The following is a 15,544-nucleotide window of genomic DNA, read 5'->3' as shown; positions in this document are numbered from 1 at the left end:
AGGTAAAGCATCCCTTATGAATTTTAAGCATGTTTACAGAAATATACATAGTGAATACAACATGAATATGCAGCACAAATGCAGCATAGTTGTAGTATATTTTGCAATAGCAGCTCAGGGTTTCCCATATAATTTAACGCTGAATCTTTTGCTTTAGCTTCTCTCACCTGTATTTGTCTGAGTGTGATCGTTACGCCGTACAGAGCCTTGGTTTGGTTTAGTTTCTCTCTTTTGCTTTAGCTTCTCTCACCTGTATTTGTCTGAGTGTGATCGTTACGCCGTACAGAGCCTTGGTTTGGTTTGTTTCTCTCACCTGTATTTGTCTGAGTGTGATCGTTACGCCGTACAGAGCCTTGGTTTGGTTTGTTTCTCTCACCTGTATTTGTCTGAGTGTGATCGTTACGCCGTACAGAGCCTTGGTTTGGTTTGTTTCTCTCACCTGTATTTGTCTGAGTGTGATCGTTACGCCGTACAGAGCCTTGGTTTGGTTTAGTTCTCTCACCTGTATTTGTCTGAGTGTGATCGTTACGCCGTACAGAGCCAGGTTGGTTTGGTTTAGCTTCTCTCACCTGTATTTGTCTGAGTGTGATCGTTACGCCGTACAGAGCCTTGGTTTGGTTTAGCTTCTCTCACCTGTATTTGTCTGAGTGTGATCGTTACGCCGTACAGAGCCTTGGTTTGGTTTGTTTCTCTCACCTGTATTTGTCTGAGTGTGATCGTTACGCCGTACAGAGCCTTGGTTTGGTTTAGCTTCTCTCACCTGTATTTGTCTGAGTGTGATCGTTACGCCGTACAGAGCCTTGGTTTGGTTTAGCTTCTCTCACCTGTATTTGTCTGAGTGTGATCGTTACGCCGTACAGAGCCTTGGTTTGGTTTAGCTTCTCTCACCTGTATTTGTCTGAGTGTGATCGTTACGCCGTACAGAGCCTTGGTTTGGTTTGTTTCTCTCACCTGTATTTGTCTGAGTGTGATCGTTACGCCGTACAGAGCCTTGGTTTGGTTTAGCTTCTCTCACCTGTATTTGTCTGAGTGTGATCGTTACGCCGTACAGAGCCTTGGTTTGGTTTGTTTCTCTCACCTGTATTTGTCTGAGTGTGATCGTTACGCCGTACAGAGCCTTGGTTTGGTTTAGCTTCTCTCACCTGTATTTGTCTGAGTGTGATCGTTACGCCGTACAGAGCCTTGGTTTGGTTTAGTTCTCTCACCTGTATTTGTCTGAGTGTGATCGTTACGCCGTACAGAGCCTTGGTTTGGTTTAGCTTCTCTCACCTGTATTTGTCTGAGTGTGATCGTTACGTCGTACAGAGCCTTGGTTTGGTTTAGCTTCTTCACCTGTATTTTCTGAGTGTGTGTTACGCCGTACAGAGCCTTGGTTTGGTTTAGCTTCTCTCACCTGTATTTGTCTGAGTGTGATCGTTACGCCGTACAGAGCCTTGGTTTGGTTTAGCTTCTCTCACCTGTATTTGTCTGAGTGTGATCGTTACGCCGTACAGAGCCTTGGTTTGGTTTAGCTTCTCTCACCTGTATTTGTCTGAGTGTGATCGTTACGCCGTACAGAGCCTTGGTTTGGTTTAGCTTCTCTCACCTGTATTTGTCTGAGTGTGATCGTTACGCCGTACAGAGCCTTGGTTTGGTTTAGCTTCTCTCACCTGTATTTGTCTGAGTGTGATCGTTACGCCGTACAGAGCCTTGGTTTGGTTTAGTTTCTCTCACCTGTATTTGTCTGAGTGTGATCGTTACGCCGTACAGAGCCTTGGTTTGGTTTAGTTTCTCTCACCTGTATTTGTCTGAGTGTGATCGTTACGCCGTACAGAGCCTTGGTTTGGTTTAGCTTCTCTCACCTGTATTTGTCTGAGTGTGATCGTTACGCCGTACAGAGCCTTGGTTTGGTTTAGCTTCTCTCACCTGTATTTGTCTGAGTGTGATCGTTACGCCGTACAGAGCCTTGGTTTGGTTTAGTTTCTCTCACCTGTATTTGTCTGAGTGTGATCGTTACGCCGTACAGAGCCTTGGTTTGGTTTAGTTTCTCTCACCTGTATTTGTCTGAGTGTGATCGTTACGCCGTACAGAGCCTTGGTTTGGTTTAGTTTCTCTCACCTGTATTTGTCTGAGTGTGATCGTTACGCCGTACAGAGCCTTGGTTTGGTTTGCTTCTCTCACCTGTATTTGTCTGAGTGTGATCGTTACGCCGTACAGAGCCTTGGTTTGGTTTAGCTTCTCTCACCTGTATTTGTCTGAGTGTGATCGTTACGCCGTACAGAGCCTTGGTTTGGTTTAGCTTCTCTCACCTGTATTTGTCTGAGTGTGATCGTTACGCCGTACAGAGCCTTGGTTTGGTTTAGCTTCTCTCACCTGTATTTGTCTGAGTGTGATCGTTACGCCGTACAGAGCCTTGGTTTGGTTTAGCTTCTCTCACCTGTATTTGTCTGAGTGTGATCGTTACGCCGTACAGAGCCTTGGTTTGGTTTAGCTTCTCTCACCTGTATTTGTCTGAGTGTGATCGTTACGCCGTACAGAGCCTTGGTTTGGTTTAGCTTCTCTCACCTGTATTTGTCTGAGTGTGATCGTTACCCGTACAGAGCCTGGTTTGGTTTACTTCTCTCACCTGTATTTGTCTGTGTGATCGTTACGCCGTACAGAGCCTTGGTTTGGTTAGCCTCTCACCTGTATTTGTTGAGTGTGATCGTTACGTACAGAGCCTGGTTTGGTTTACTCTCTACCTGTATTTGTCTGAGTGTGATCGTTACGCCGTACAGAGCTTGGTTTGGTTTATTCTCTCTCTCTCACCTGTATTTGTCTGAGTGTGATCGTTACGCCGTACAGAGCCTTGGTTTGGTTTAGTTCTCTCACCTGTATTTGTCTGAGTGTGATCGTTACGCCGTACAGAGCCTTGGTTTGGTTTAGTTCTCTCACCTGTATTTGTCTGAGTGTGATCGTTACGCCGTACAGAGCCTTGGTTTGGTTTAGCTTCTCTCACCTGTATTTGTCTGAGTGTGATCGTTACGCCGTACAGAGCCTTGGTTTGGTTTAGCTTCTCTCACCTGTATTTGTCTGAGTGTGATCGTTACGCCGTACAGAGCCTTGGTTTGGTTTAGCTTCTCTCACCTGTATTTGTCTGAGTGTGATCGTTACGCCGTACAGAGCCTTGGTTTGGTTTAGCTTCTCTCACCTGTATTTGTCTGAGTGTGATCGTTATGCCGTACACAGCCTTGGTTTGGTTTAGCTTCTCTCACCTGTATTTGTCTGAGTGTGATCGTTACGCCGTACAGAGCCTTGGTTTGGTTTAGCTTCTCTCACCTGTATTTGTCTGAGTGTGATCGTTACGCCGTACAGAGCCTTGGTTTGGTTTAGCTTCTCTCACCTGTATTTGTCTGAGTGTGATCGTTACGGCGTACAGAGCCTTGGTTTGGTTTGTTTCGTTGTTCTCTGTTGGCTGCCATTACTGCAGCTTTAGCACGAAACACCTCCTCCTCATCAACCTTCTCCTGGATGAGACTCTGTCAAAGGGAGACAACTGTTGATTAATGACACAAGTCTGTCAAAGGGACACAACTCTTAATTAATGGAACAGTTAAATCAAAGGGAGACGACCGTTTATTAATAGCACAAATCTGTCAAAGTGAGACAACTGTTGATTAATGACAAAAGTCTGTCCAAGGGACACAACTCGTAATAATTTGAACAAGTGTATCAAAGGGAGACAACTGTTAATTAATGGCACAGGTCTGTCAAAGGGTGACAACTGTTCCCAAATATGATATGTATTAAGTTAATACGACTATATCTTGGATATCACTTGATGTCATTTATTAACCATATTAGATGATAATTAGTGGAGATAAAATTTTGCAAATTCATTTGGATTGCAAAATTTGCGAAAGTAAATCTCACGAGAAAAAAAGTTTGTTGACATAAGTTAATATCTTCAGCGCTCTGTCACTGGGTCTAAACTCCAACATATGGACCGAATCGGAATAAAAACCAGATCTGTTCCATAAAGGATCTGACAACATCCCATCAGGGGTCAAATTCAAGTGACCTTTCATGATTGTCCAATAGTATCTCTGTTAACAATGGAGTGGAAAAATACTCGACCTGACGGGGTTTTTAACACAGGAACCACCGAACACTAGCCAGAATTATCTGCCAATAGAGCTATCCAATCGCCAGCGATCAAAAACTGTTTCACTCTTCCTTCACTTTTAAGTCATCGCCCCAACGCTACACGTACCTTACAACCCTGAAGTTCGGATATCTACTGCTAAGCACACCACAAAATGGTTCAAAAGTGTTTGGTCAGGGCACCAAATGAAGCAGGAGAAGAAAAATGCATAGCAAGATGACAGGGCTTGAACCTGGGAACCTCCAGTTACTAGCTGGAGTGCTCTGGCAAGGTCTTGTTGATCAAAGCATGGTTAGCTTAATTATAGTTAAACGACAATTTTCAAATCAAGATAAAATCATTTTTGTAATACTAACTTTACAAATTTTTACAAGATTCTTTAAAACTCTACTTTTTACCTACTTACTTTTTGAGTAAAGATATAATCACAGGTTTTATATAGTACATGAGAAATGAAAATTTCAATAAAATTTAGTAGCTAAGCTAATCACGCTTTTAACTTCTCCGGAGATCTACCAACTCCAAAATCTCACATGTAAACAATGCTATGTTGCTACAAATATACGTCGGCCGGGTACGAAATGGTGCCTATGAGTCCTAGTGGAGCTTCAGAAAATCACTTGGGCAGAATTTTCTGTACTGTTGTGTAGGTTTCCAATTATTGTATATAAAAACTTAACAACAAATCTTAATATCAACGGTACCGCTCACAAGAAGTCAAGTTCACAATTTGTAGACTTGTATTTGTTTTCATACTAAATCCAACTCTCTGATTGGCAGATTCTTTTTCTTCTTATACGATGAAGAAAAAATCCCAGAATGGCGCAAATATTCGACGTAATTATGATGTCACAATAGAGACGTTGACATATTGATTTACAAAAATAATCCATTAGAAAATCAAAAGAATCGTACATTGAAACGTTCTGTATGGTATCAAGTAGTCTGAAACAAGAGCTTATAAGCATTGATGTAACTATTTTTTAACTTCACAGGGTTAAAAAATAAATTTTGCTTGCAAACAAAATTTCTTTCATACCTTTATGAAGTCAAAAAATAGTAACATCAATGTTTAAATGTGAAAAAATAATGTCTCACTGTGAGTTAAATATTTTATATGGCTCAATTTTATATTCTAGTATGTAAGTAATATATAACAAGTACGATAAAATGGTTTGCATTATCATTACTTTGTTCCATTAGCAGTAATAGGCATCAATTGTAGCTCTAAAGGACACAATATTTTCTGACTAAAAGTCTTTTGAGCACTAAAATTAACTTTGAGAGTAAAATGAAAGAAATCAAAGCAATTATTCATTGTTGGTCAAGAAGACATCTTAGTACTATTGGTAGAATTACTGTTGTCAAAACAATTATACTATCAAAGCTAACTCATTTATTTATCAGCCTTCCTAAACCAAACAAGGAAATTGTAAAGTCCTTAGAACAGCTTTTGTACAATTTTATATGGAATGGTAAAAGAGACAGAGTCTCTAGAAACCAAATTGTTCAAAACTATAGTGAAGGTGGTCTTAAGATGATAAATGTTGATATATTTATCAAGTCTATGAAAATAGCCTGGATAAAGAGATTGATAACCAACAATAACACTTGCAATATTATTTTTGAAACAATTCTGGATAAAAGTAAAACATCACTATTCATATTTGGTTCTGATTTTCTAAAAATTAAATCAAATAATATAAGTAATTTGTTTTGGAAAGAAGTATTGGCTGACCTTCTTTCATTCTATAATCTAAATAGAGAAGAAAATCCTTTTTATGAGCCCTTGTGGTTCAATCCAAATATAAAAATTCAGAACAAGTCAGTTTTTTTCGATCAATGGTCAAAAAATGGAATAAATTTTGTTTATGACATGTGTAATGAGCAAGGAGAGTTGATACAAAATTACGAGGAATTTTGTGATAAATTCTCTTTTCAACCAATGATCACCAATTTCTATGGTGTAAGAAATGCTATTTTGTCAAAATGGTTTTTTCTTAAGAATCATAGAACTGATATAACTCTTCCACACTGTCCCCCTCATATGCATAAGGTTTTAACAAATAAAACACGTGGTATTTCAGTGTATGACATTTTTATTAAAAAGTTAGCTGTTAAAAAGAATTATCAAGAAAAATGGTCATATGATCTTGATCTTCAGGCGGATCATTCCTGGTGGAAGAAGTCATGCTCCATTTTACTTAAATCTTCCTCTGATTCTAAACTTCGGTGGTTTCAATACCGAATTGTACATAGAATAATATCTACAAATAAATATTTATATACAATAAAAATAATAAACTCTCCTCTTTGTTCCTTCTGCAAAGGAATTTCTGAAACTTTAATGCATCTTTTTTGTGAATGCCGTATTGTCTCAAACTTTTGGGAAGACTTTTCCTTGTGGGTTGAGACCAAGACAGGAATTGCTTTAGGACTTACCAATATCGGAATAATATTGGGTTTTCAAAGTCACAAATTTACAAATGTAAATTTTTTAGTTCTTTTAGCCAAATTTCATATATATAAGCTCAAATATACTAATGATCCCCCATCTGTCATAAGTTTTAAAAGAGATCTTGAATATTATTTCAGGTTAGATGAGTATACCAATAAAAAAAATCTAACTCTAAATGTTTTCAATAAAAGGTGGGAACACTTAAAATTACTTATTTCATGACTATCATAGCACTTTAATTCGATGCAGCTCATGTGTGGAAGTGTGAGTGAATGTTGTACATTCAGATTTTATATTTTCTCCTTTATAACTCAACAATTTGTTTTTTTTTTTCATAAAGAAATATATAATTATAATATCTTTTATGAATGACTGTTTGTACATTCCATCAATTCATATGTTTTCTTCACTGTTAAATTTGTGTATTGTTTCTAATGATGTTTTTGGAGAATAAAAAAATTTGAAAGAGAAAAAAATTGTTTTGAACTTCAATATTGCAGCAATATTGTTACCTTGGCAACCTCTATTTGTTCTTGGCTCCCGGTGATAGAGACCTTTTTGGTGATGTCACGTGGCTCCTCGCGGGCTCGGTCGATAAAGATTCGGGCATTTGACGACCTTGACATTTGCCTAATACTGTCACCATTTCTACCTAAAGTGAAACAGAACAGAAAAGTTAAATCTAATCTTACTATGTGAGACACGATACCAATAGTGTGGTATTGTAGCACTGAACATTAGGTTGATTGTGCAATAGTAAACAAACTATTCACTGAAGATTAGGTTGATTGTGCAATAGTAAACAAACTATTCACTGACTATCAGGTTGATAGTCCAATAGATAAATATACTATTCATTGAATATTAGTATAGGTTGATAGTCCAATAGGTAAATAGACTATTCACTGACTATCAGGTTGACAGTCTAAAAGGTAAATAGACCATTCACCGAATGAATTGTACATAAAGTATTATGACGTCATACAAAACGGTTTCGCGGGGACTTTTAAAAGAAACACAATCATTGGCCAAACTGAATTATTGGATAAGATATCAGTGCGCCACAATTCAATTTGTTTTATTGTAAAAGTAAGTAAAATTATGGAAATTTAGTCCTTATTAGTACCTGATTGAGTTATCTGAATTAAATTACAAGCATTACTCTCAATATCTTTTGGGGTTATGAAGTCATAGACAAAAAACAAACGGACATTTTTTCATACATAAGATTGTCCTTCCGTTTTTTTGTCTATGACTTCATGACCCCAAAAGATATTGAGAATAATGCTTAAATAGTAAATAGACTATTCACTGCAGTTGAATGTTCAAATATGGAACCCTTAAAGATGCTCCACCGCCGACAGAGCATAAATCATACTCCTCATTTGAACAATAATTGGTGTTTAATCGTGTATATGTATGTCTAATTAACACAAAAAATAATATAAAATAATTTATGTCGCCATTAGTGCATGCGCAATCGGTACTTCATTCAATATAGGATATAGTGACACGGAATTTTTTCGGGATGCAATTAATTAATTTTCATATTTTTAACTTGAAGTAAAATTAGAAGCTCAAACTTTCCAATGGTGGTAATGGTGTAAAGTAAGTAACTTTTGCAACTGAAGAAAAATACTAAATCGTCTGCTCCTGTTTTTGATAGTGAAAAAATACCATTTGTCAGCGGTGGAGCATTTTTAAGAAATATTCCTGGTATTTCTTTGATATTTCAAATATAATCTTCATCTTTATAGTAACTTTTGTTTTGACAGACATTATTTTCTCTGTTACCAATGGAGCTATACTCTTCTCTCCCTTTTCTAGTCTACACCCAAAAGACAATGTTATTTGGAATTATCTCCCCTTTCTTATAAATTGTCTCCCCTACTGACACTAAGTAATCTCCCTTGGTTACCTATAATTCTGCCCAGTGCTTTGATTGGCACTTGGATTTCCTCAGTTATAACAGTTGGCATTTCCCGGATAGTTTTTCGCACCAGGAGCTCCGCCTCCTGCGCCTGATTGGTGGATCCTCGTATAACCAGTACACGATCTTTCCCTGGCTCACGCTTCGAATCATCTTGAAAACATATTCTTGTTCCTGTCTGCTCTTGCAGCTTTTGATTTAAAAGACATAATGTGATTAAAATTCATATCTTTTCTATCATTATATTTAACAAGAATTCCACGGAAGTGGATGTGTCGCCTGCACAGCATCGCAAAAAATAGTTATTTACAAATGAAATTATTGTTAATAATTACCGTATTCGACCCAATTAGCGCCCATGTCCCAATAAACACCCCTCCCGCTTTTTGAGGCCTCGATTTCAATTGCCCATGCATAAATAAAGACCAAAACTACACACAACTGTCTAGATTTGCAATAATTATGTCTTATTAGCACCTTTTCAATTTTTTAAACGCCCTGGGCGCTTATTGGGTCGAATACGGTAGGTGAAGTTATCAAGTCCCGTAACTCTTGCAAATATTGATAAAATTACTTCTTTCAGAATCTTGGAAGTGAATTTCAGGAATTTTGAGAGAGCTGTCAGAATTATTTTTGTGTTTATAGTCAGCTCGGCTAAAGAGCACAAAAAAGTTAAATGTATATGTATATTGGGATGAATTGCTGTTTTAAGTTGATGTAGCTAAGTAGAGAAAATGCATTTCAACTTAGGTACAGGAAGTATAAAGGTCATCAGAACTTGACCTCTAAGGTCATCAGAACGTGACCTCTAAGGTCATCAGAACGTGACCTCTAAGGTCATCAGAACGTGACCTCTAAGGTCATCAGAACGTGACCTCTAAGGTCAATAGAACGTGACCTCTAAGGTCAACAGAACGTGACCTCTAATCGGATGTTGTCAGATCCTCTATGCAACATATGGATTATAAATACGGATCTATTTTTTAATCAGATTGCAAAAAATATTGTTTATCATTCAAAGCATTAAGCAGGGTAGAATCACCTTACTAATTTATGGAGGGGAAACTTCCATAGTACAATATGTACATGTTATTTTCTTATATGATGAAAAATCAATGATTTTTTTTTTTTAACAGTAAAAATATGTTATTCCTCCACTGGAGAGTGATGTGTTAATAAAATTTACAATTTATCAAGAAATAGGATATTATCAGGACCAGTAGATTTAGCCAGTAATTGCAGACTTTCTGATTATACAAGTTTTAATAACTGTAATTAAGACGGAACATTATCCTGCAAAGCTCTTGCAAAATCAATAATTCATCCAGTTTATAGTTGATTAGTTTATCAATAAAGTTTACAGTTTATCAATAAAGTTCACAGTTTATCAATAAAGTTAAAACCATACAGTTTATCAATAAAGTTGATAACTTATATAAAGTTGATAACATCAATAAAATCTAGAATTTATCAATAAAGTATAGTACATTAAAAAGTGCATAGTTATCGATAAAGATTATCAAAAAAAATTTCAGTTTATAGTTTTTCTTGAATACTATCTTCATCTAAAGGTATGAATTTTGCATGAATTTTTAATTATGTCATAATCTGGATTCATTATACAATACAAATTAACACATCCTATAAACTACCTTCTTGATGTTGGCTCCCTGGCGGCCAATCAGGGGTCCCACAGCCTTGGAAGGGACCTTGACCTCAATTACTGTCTGTCTAGAGGTCGTGACCTTTTCCTTTTCCTCATCTTGTTCATCATCTGTTCAATTATTACACAATCTCATTATTTCATATTAATCATGACCTCAGTCATAAGCTCATTAATATTCATAATCTATATGCACAATCTCATTAATATTCATAACCTACCTGGTAATATATTGTGAATTCTTTAATTCAATATTAATTATATAATCTTCTAATTGATATGTAAGCAATTACTATGTATTATCTGTACACTCATTAATGTTCAAATCAAACTCATGAATATTCAAAATCACTCAAATACCATATATCTATTAATTCAAATCATATTACCAGGTATATAAATGTAATGTATCAAATAAATATTGTTTCCTTATGTATGATGCCTTATGTTTAGCTTGACAAATTACAAATGCTCTGATATTCACTGATTTCCATACTCAATAATGTCAGGAGCCAATACATTTTTTTAACTTGAAATATGTTTATCTAAAACATTTGGAGATGACACTCATAACAGTAAAAGAATTTTCAAGGGAAAGAAGCTTATATTCAGTCCTAAATACACCAAATGAAATCACTAAATTATTACCTGCGGTTCCATTAAATAAGTATCAAAATCACCTCATAAATATTAATGATGTATAAATATTCATGGTCTAATCAATATTTATTATCTCATTTATATTCATGATTTCATCAATATTCATGATCTGAAATATCAAGAAAACTTCACCTTGGTCTCTGTTCTTCAGTAACCAGTACAGTAAAAGACAGGTGGCTGGTACACCCACACTCAGGATGACCTTGCCACGTAGTGAAAGGTCAAGGTTCATTGCGAAAGGTTAAGATTCATCGTCAAAGGTTGTGGAAAGTCATGGTGATGTTACTGCAGGCTACAAACAACAGTTACAAATTAATTATAAGTATTTATTAAAAATCACTTATCAAATTGGTACAATTTATGTAGCAGACATAACTTTAACATATAGTTCAACTTTTTAATCATTACTAGGTTGCTGTTCAATCTACTCATATTAACAAAGAATTAAATCTTATATAAGTACCTAAATCAGTCTCCCTTAAGATTTTTGTTTTCCTGCTTGTCCTAAGGACTGGCTGACCCCTTAATTTACTGGTACTGACTGAAAGTTACAACTCATCATTGTAGTTTATATTATTAATATTTCTAGCAAAGTATAGTTTTACTAACAAAATATATCTGCATATCCGCATTAGTATCGTGAACTCTCAACAAAATTGACTGAAAAACAAAAATATTACCAAAATTTGTTTTGTATCGTTTCATCTTTTAACTTTTCTACAATTCTACTGCTACATGTGTATTTTTGTATATCCTCTATCTGCATAGACCAAAAAATGCAGGTCAAAGGACCAGCTACAAGGTGTTAGTTTTGAACAAATCACTGAACTTAATTAATAAGCAATTAAGAATTAAAGCTTTTGTATAAATATTCCATATCTGAAGAAAATAAAAGTGAAAAGTACAACACAAAATTTTTAATTTCCAAAATATTACTTCATACTGATAATTTAATTGATAATTTCAATTGATTTGCGACATTCTGATTACAATAAGATAATCACATTTGCAAAAAACCAATTGCCAGGCCATCAAAATCAGTTTAATGATCTGCCTTTATGTACATAAGTAAAAACATCATTGATGTGTTTATGCTAAAACATTAAATTATACAATTTTCTGTTATATAACTCTAGGACAAGTACCAAGTATTGCCCTTCCCCCAAGGCCCAGTTACAATCAATGCTATGCAACCCCTATTGGTTTGGGCCCCGCCCCGTCCTGCCCCCGTAGGGTCAGAGCCAAAATTTATAACAAGTTCTGATCCCCTACCCCTCAAGGAATTTTCTGCCCTTTGTTTAAATCAGACAAGTAGCGATTTAAAGGATTTACCTCTATTACCACCTATTGTCCTCTTGGCCCCCGAGGGGTCAGAGCCCAAAATTTATACAAGTTGTCTGTTCCCCTTTTTCCCCTCAAGTATAGTTTGTGCTCGAATTTGAGTTCCAAGCTCTCCATGCAGAACTTAGCACACAAGTGCGATTTATAGGATTTACTTAGCCCCTTGGCCCTCGGCCCTCTGCCTCCCGGGGGTCGAGAGGCCAAAATTTATACAGAGTTCTTGCTTCCCCTTCTCCCCAAGGATTAAATGTTGCAGAACTCTACATAATTTATGGATTTACCTAAAAAGCCAAAATTTTATACAAGTGTCTGTGTCCCCTTCCCCCAAGGATGTTTGTGGCCTAAATAATGTAGCGATTTAAAGAAATGTGACAGGACGGACGGACGACGGACCGACGGACGACGACGGACTACGTGTTTCCGGCCCATAAATTGAGTATGATTTTTAAGTTGTTTTAACTAGAAATTATTGGTTGATAAAAACATCGTCAAATACAATCATACTGATATTGAGAATTTAATATATATATAGATTTGAATGACAATTGGCATATCCCGATGTCGACACCAGACCAATGTCAGAGAATTTCATTTTAGTCTATTGGTGTCCCAGAGTATCTCGGGCTAATGGAATAGTAAGCTATCAAATACAATAACAGTAAATAAATATTTTGATAAAAAAATAAGTTAAGAAAATGTTTGAATAAATAACTAAATAAATATTTTGATTAAAAAATAAGTTAAGGTTTGAATAAAAATAGTTAACAAATCATAAACAACCATTCACCCAGTCAACTGATCAATCCATCCGACTGTCAAAACACAGGCGTCTGCTTCTTGTTTGATAAAAATATTATAACCTACCCCTACTTTATGAGTAGTATATCATATAGTAGGGTAGGTTATTATATGTTTAACAAACCAGAAGCAGACGCCTGTGGTCAAAACAACCAACACGCCAAGTTAGGCTAAACCTAGACAATCAACATGGCGTTGTCAGGTGATTACTTTTCTCTAAAGTGACGATCAAAACAGTTGTAAATACTTACTGATAAGTAATTAAATAGTTTGGCTTGTCTGTTGATAAAGATTGAATGAAATATTTCAAAACATTAATGCTTCAATATCCTCGTGTGCTACTTTTGTCGGCTAGAGTTATCGGCCTTAATCTATATCCGGTTATGATCTGCTGTGGCTAATTTGTGTATCCCGAACCTCGCCCGCGCCCAATGTCCCAGCCCGGGATACAAGATATCGGCTTGACAAACTGAAATCGATTATTTATCAAGTTACAAGTAATCTAATTTTAATTCAAACTTTCCCTGTCGAAAGTAATGCTAGATGTCCCTCTAAAATAACACTTCTGTTTTCTTTTCTTCTTTTTTTTTTTTTTTTTGTTTTTTTTTTGGGGGGGGGGGGGTTTTAAAAAGGCTCAAAGGGCTAATTTCATATATTCTACAATTTTTATGTAAACTATTAAATCATTTGAGTAGATTGTATACTTTATATCTGAGCCATTTCTAACGGAAAAAATGTTTAAATAATTACTTTTACAACACAAATGAAAAAAAATCGAACACGAAACATTGTTTTTTATCATATCATTTCACCCTGTTACAAGTTTTGTACCTTGCATAAAAGCATATTCATGACTTAAGCGAAAATTGCACATTATTATAATTTTTTAACTATCATTGAAAAGTATATACATTCATTTACTTTCTAAGTCCGTGGTTTGTTTTAATTTTGACGAAATATTTTATCCCATTTCACAAATAATTGCAATCATATTACAAATAAAATATTAAAATCCATTGCACGTATTTTTTTATAAACCATATCCATAAAATTACCTTTACAAACTGTACCATTCTAGGTTTGGATTCGTTTATTATTCCTATATAGCTACGTCCCATTAAAGTCCACCTTCCTTTCCGAAACATAATTTAAAAGTTTCTTTAAAAACAACAATATCTATAGTCTAAGATGAGGTTACAACACCAATGCAAAATTTGCTGCGTAAAACTGATCCCTCAGTGGTTGCATATTGATTCGGAAATTTTCTATTTTCATCGAGGTATGAAAAATAAATGTTTGCAAACTGTGTGAATCCGCGTAGCAGCAAATTGCAAACATTTTTTTCATAACTCGATGGAATTAAAAAATAGTGATATCAAAGCTTAACAAAAACAGGGACAGACGATTTAGTATTTTTCTTCAGTTAGAAAAGTTACTTAATTTACACCATTACCATCATTGAAAAGTGTGAGCTTATTAGTTTACCTCAAGATAAAAATATTAATTGACCTTAGTGGTCACCTGAGGTCGGATTCAGAATGAAACAAAGACACAAACAGTATATATTGGCCTATCAGGCCATTGAAATCAGTCAGTGATTTATAAATTTGACCTTTTAATCTATGAAGAGTATTTGGTTCCATCAAATCTGTGAATTCAAAAGAAGATTTTTTTTTTATTTTTAGTTATTTTGAACGCGTTTGGCCCTGTTCCACTGGTCCCTGGGGGTCAACGAGAACGTATATGGATATGTTAAAATACTATATCTCAGGGTAATAATGCTAACCAAGTTTGACTCATTTCCTATGAAAATTCAGCAAATAATGCTCATAAAAATGTTTTCCTTTAGAAAATATATTAGATTTGATCCCTCCCCAGGGGAAAATCTGAGATTCCAGGACTATGATAATCGCAATTTTTGTCAATGGCCTCAAGACCTTTTAATCTATGAAGAGCATCTTGTTCCATCAAATCTGTGAATTCAGAAAAAAGTTTTCTTTTAAATATTAGTCATTTTTGACCCTTTTAGCCCCGCCCCCTCTGCCCCTGGGGGTCAGTCAGGACCAATAGGGTATGATTTTAAAATACTATCTCAGGCTAATTATTCTAAATTCTGACAACATTTGACTCATTTCCTATGAAAATTGAGCAAATAATGCTCATAGACATGCTTTTTCTTATATAAACTATAGTAAACTTGATCCCTCTGAAGAGGGAAACTTGAGACCCCATGGTCATATAATTCACAGTTTTTGTAAAAGACCTTAAGAAATTTCCATCTATGAAGAGTATTTGATTTTACCAGTTCTTGAATTTCGGAAGATTTTTTCAAGTTTTCACTTTTTTTACCCATTTTTGGCCCAACCCCTCAGGCCCGGGGGTCAGTCGTGGGAAAATTGGATAACATTTGAGTTATTCCCTATTACAAATGACAAAATAATACTCAAAAATATGTTTTTCTATATAGACTATAATAAACGTGAGACCACAGGGTCATATAATTCACAATTTTTGTATAGGACCTAAGACCTTTCCATCTATGAGGAGTATTTGATTCAACCATTTCTGGAA

At 35.6% G+C, this 15,544-nt stretch overlaps 1 protein-coding gene across 1 annotated transcript in view; it reads right to left on the bottom strand.

The window, feature by feature from the left end:
- LOC138306413 (tudor and KH domain-containing protein-like) overlaps positions 1-14,482 on the bottom strand; it is a 17,835-nt gene extending 3,353 nt beyond the window's left edge. Inside the window, exons 1-6 of the mRNA XM_069246860.1 lie at positions 13,225-14,482; positions 10,967-11,126; positions 10,164-10,285; positions 8,500-8,701; positions 7,094-7,233; positions 3,362-3,497 (exon numbers count right to left, since the gene is read on the bottom strand). Coding sequence (XP_069102961.1) covers positions 3,362-3,497; positions 7,094-7,233; positions 8,500-8,701; positions 10,164-10,285; positions 10,967-11,066 — 700 coding nt within the window. The 5' untranslated portion in view covers positions 11,067-11,126; positions 13,225-14,482. The remainder of the gene's footprint in view (positions 1-3,361; positions 3,498-7,093; positions 7,234-8,499; positions 8,702-10,163; positions 10,286-10,966; positions 11,127-13,224) is intronic.
- Between the last annotated feature and the right edge of the window lie 1,062 nt (positions 14,483-15,544).

This window comes from Argopecten irradians, chromosome 13 (genome assembly GCF_041381155.1).
Source record: "Argopecten irradians isolate NY chromosome 13, Ai_NY, whole genome shotgun sequence".
NCBI lineage: Eukaryota > Metazoa > Mollusca > Bivalvia > Pectinida > Pectinidae > Argopecten > Argopecten irradians.
The sequence above is the reverse complement of the archived record's forward strand: the minus strand, read 5'-3'. Positions and strand labels throughout refer to the sequence as shown.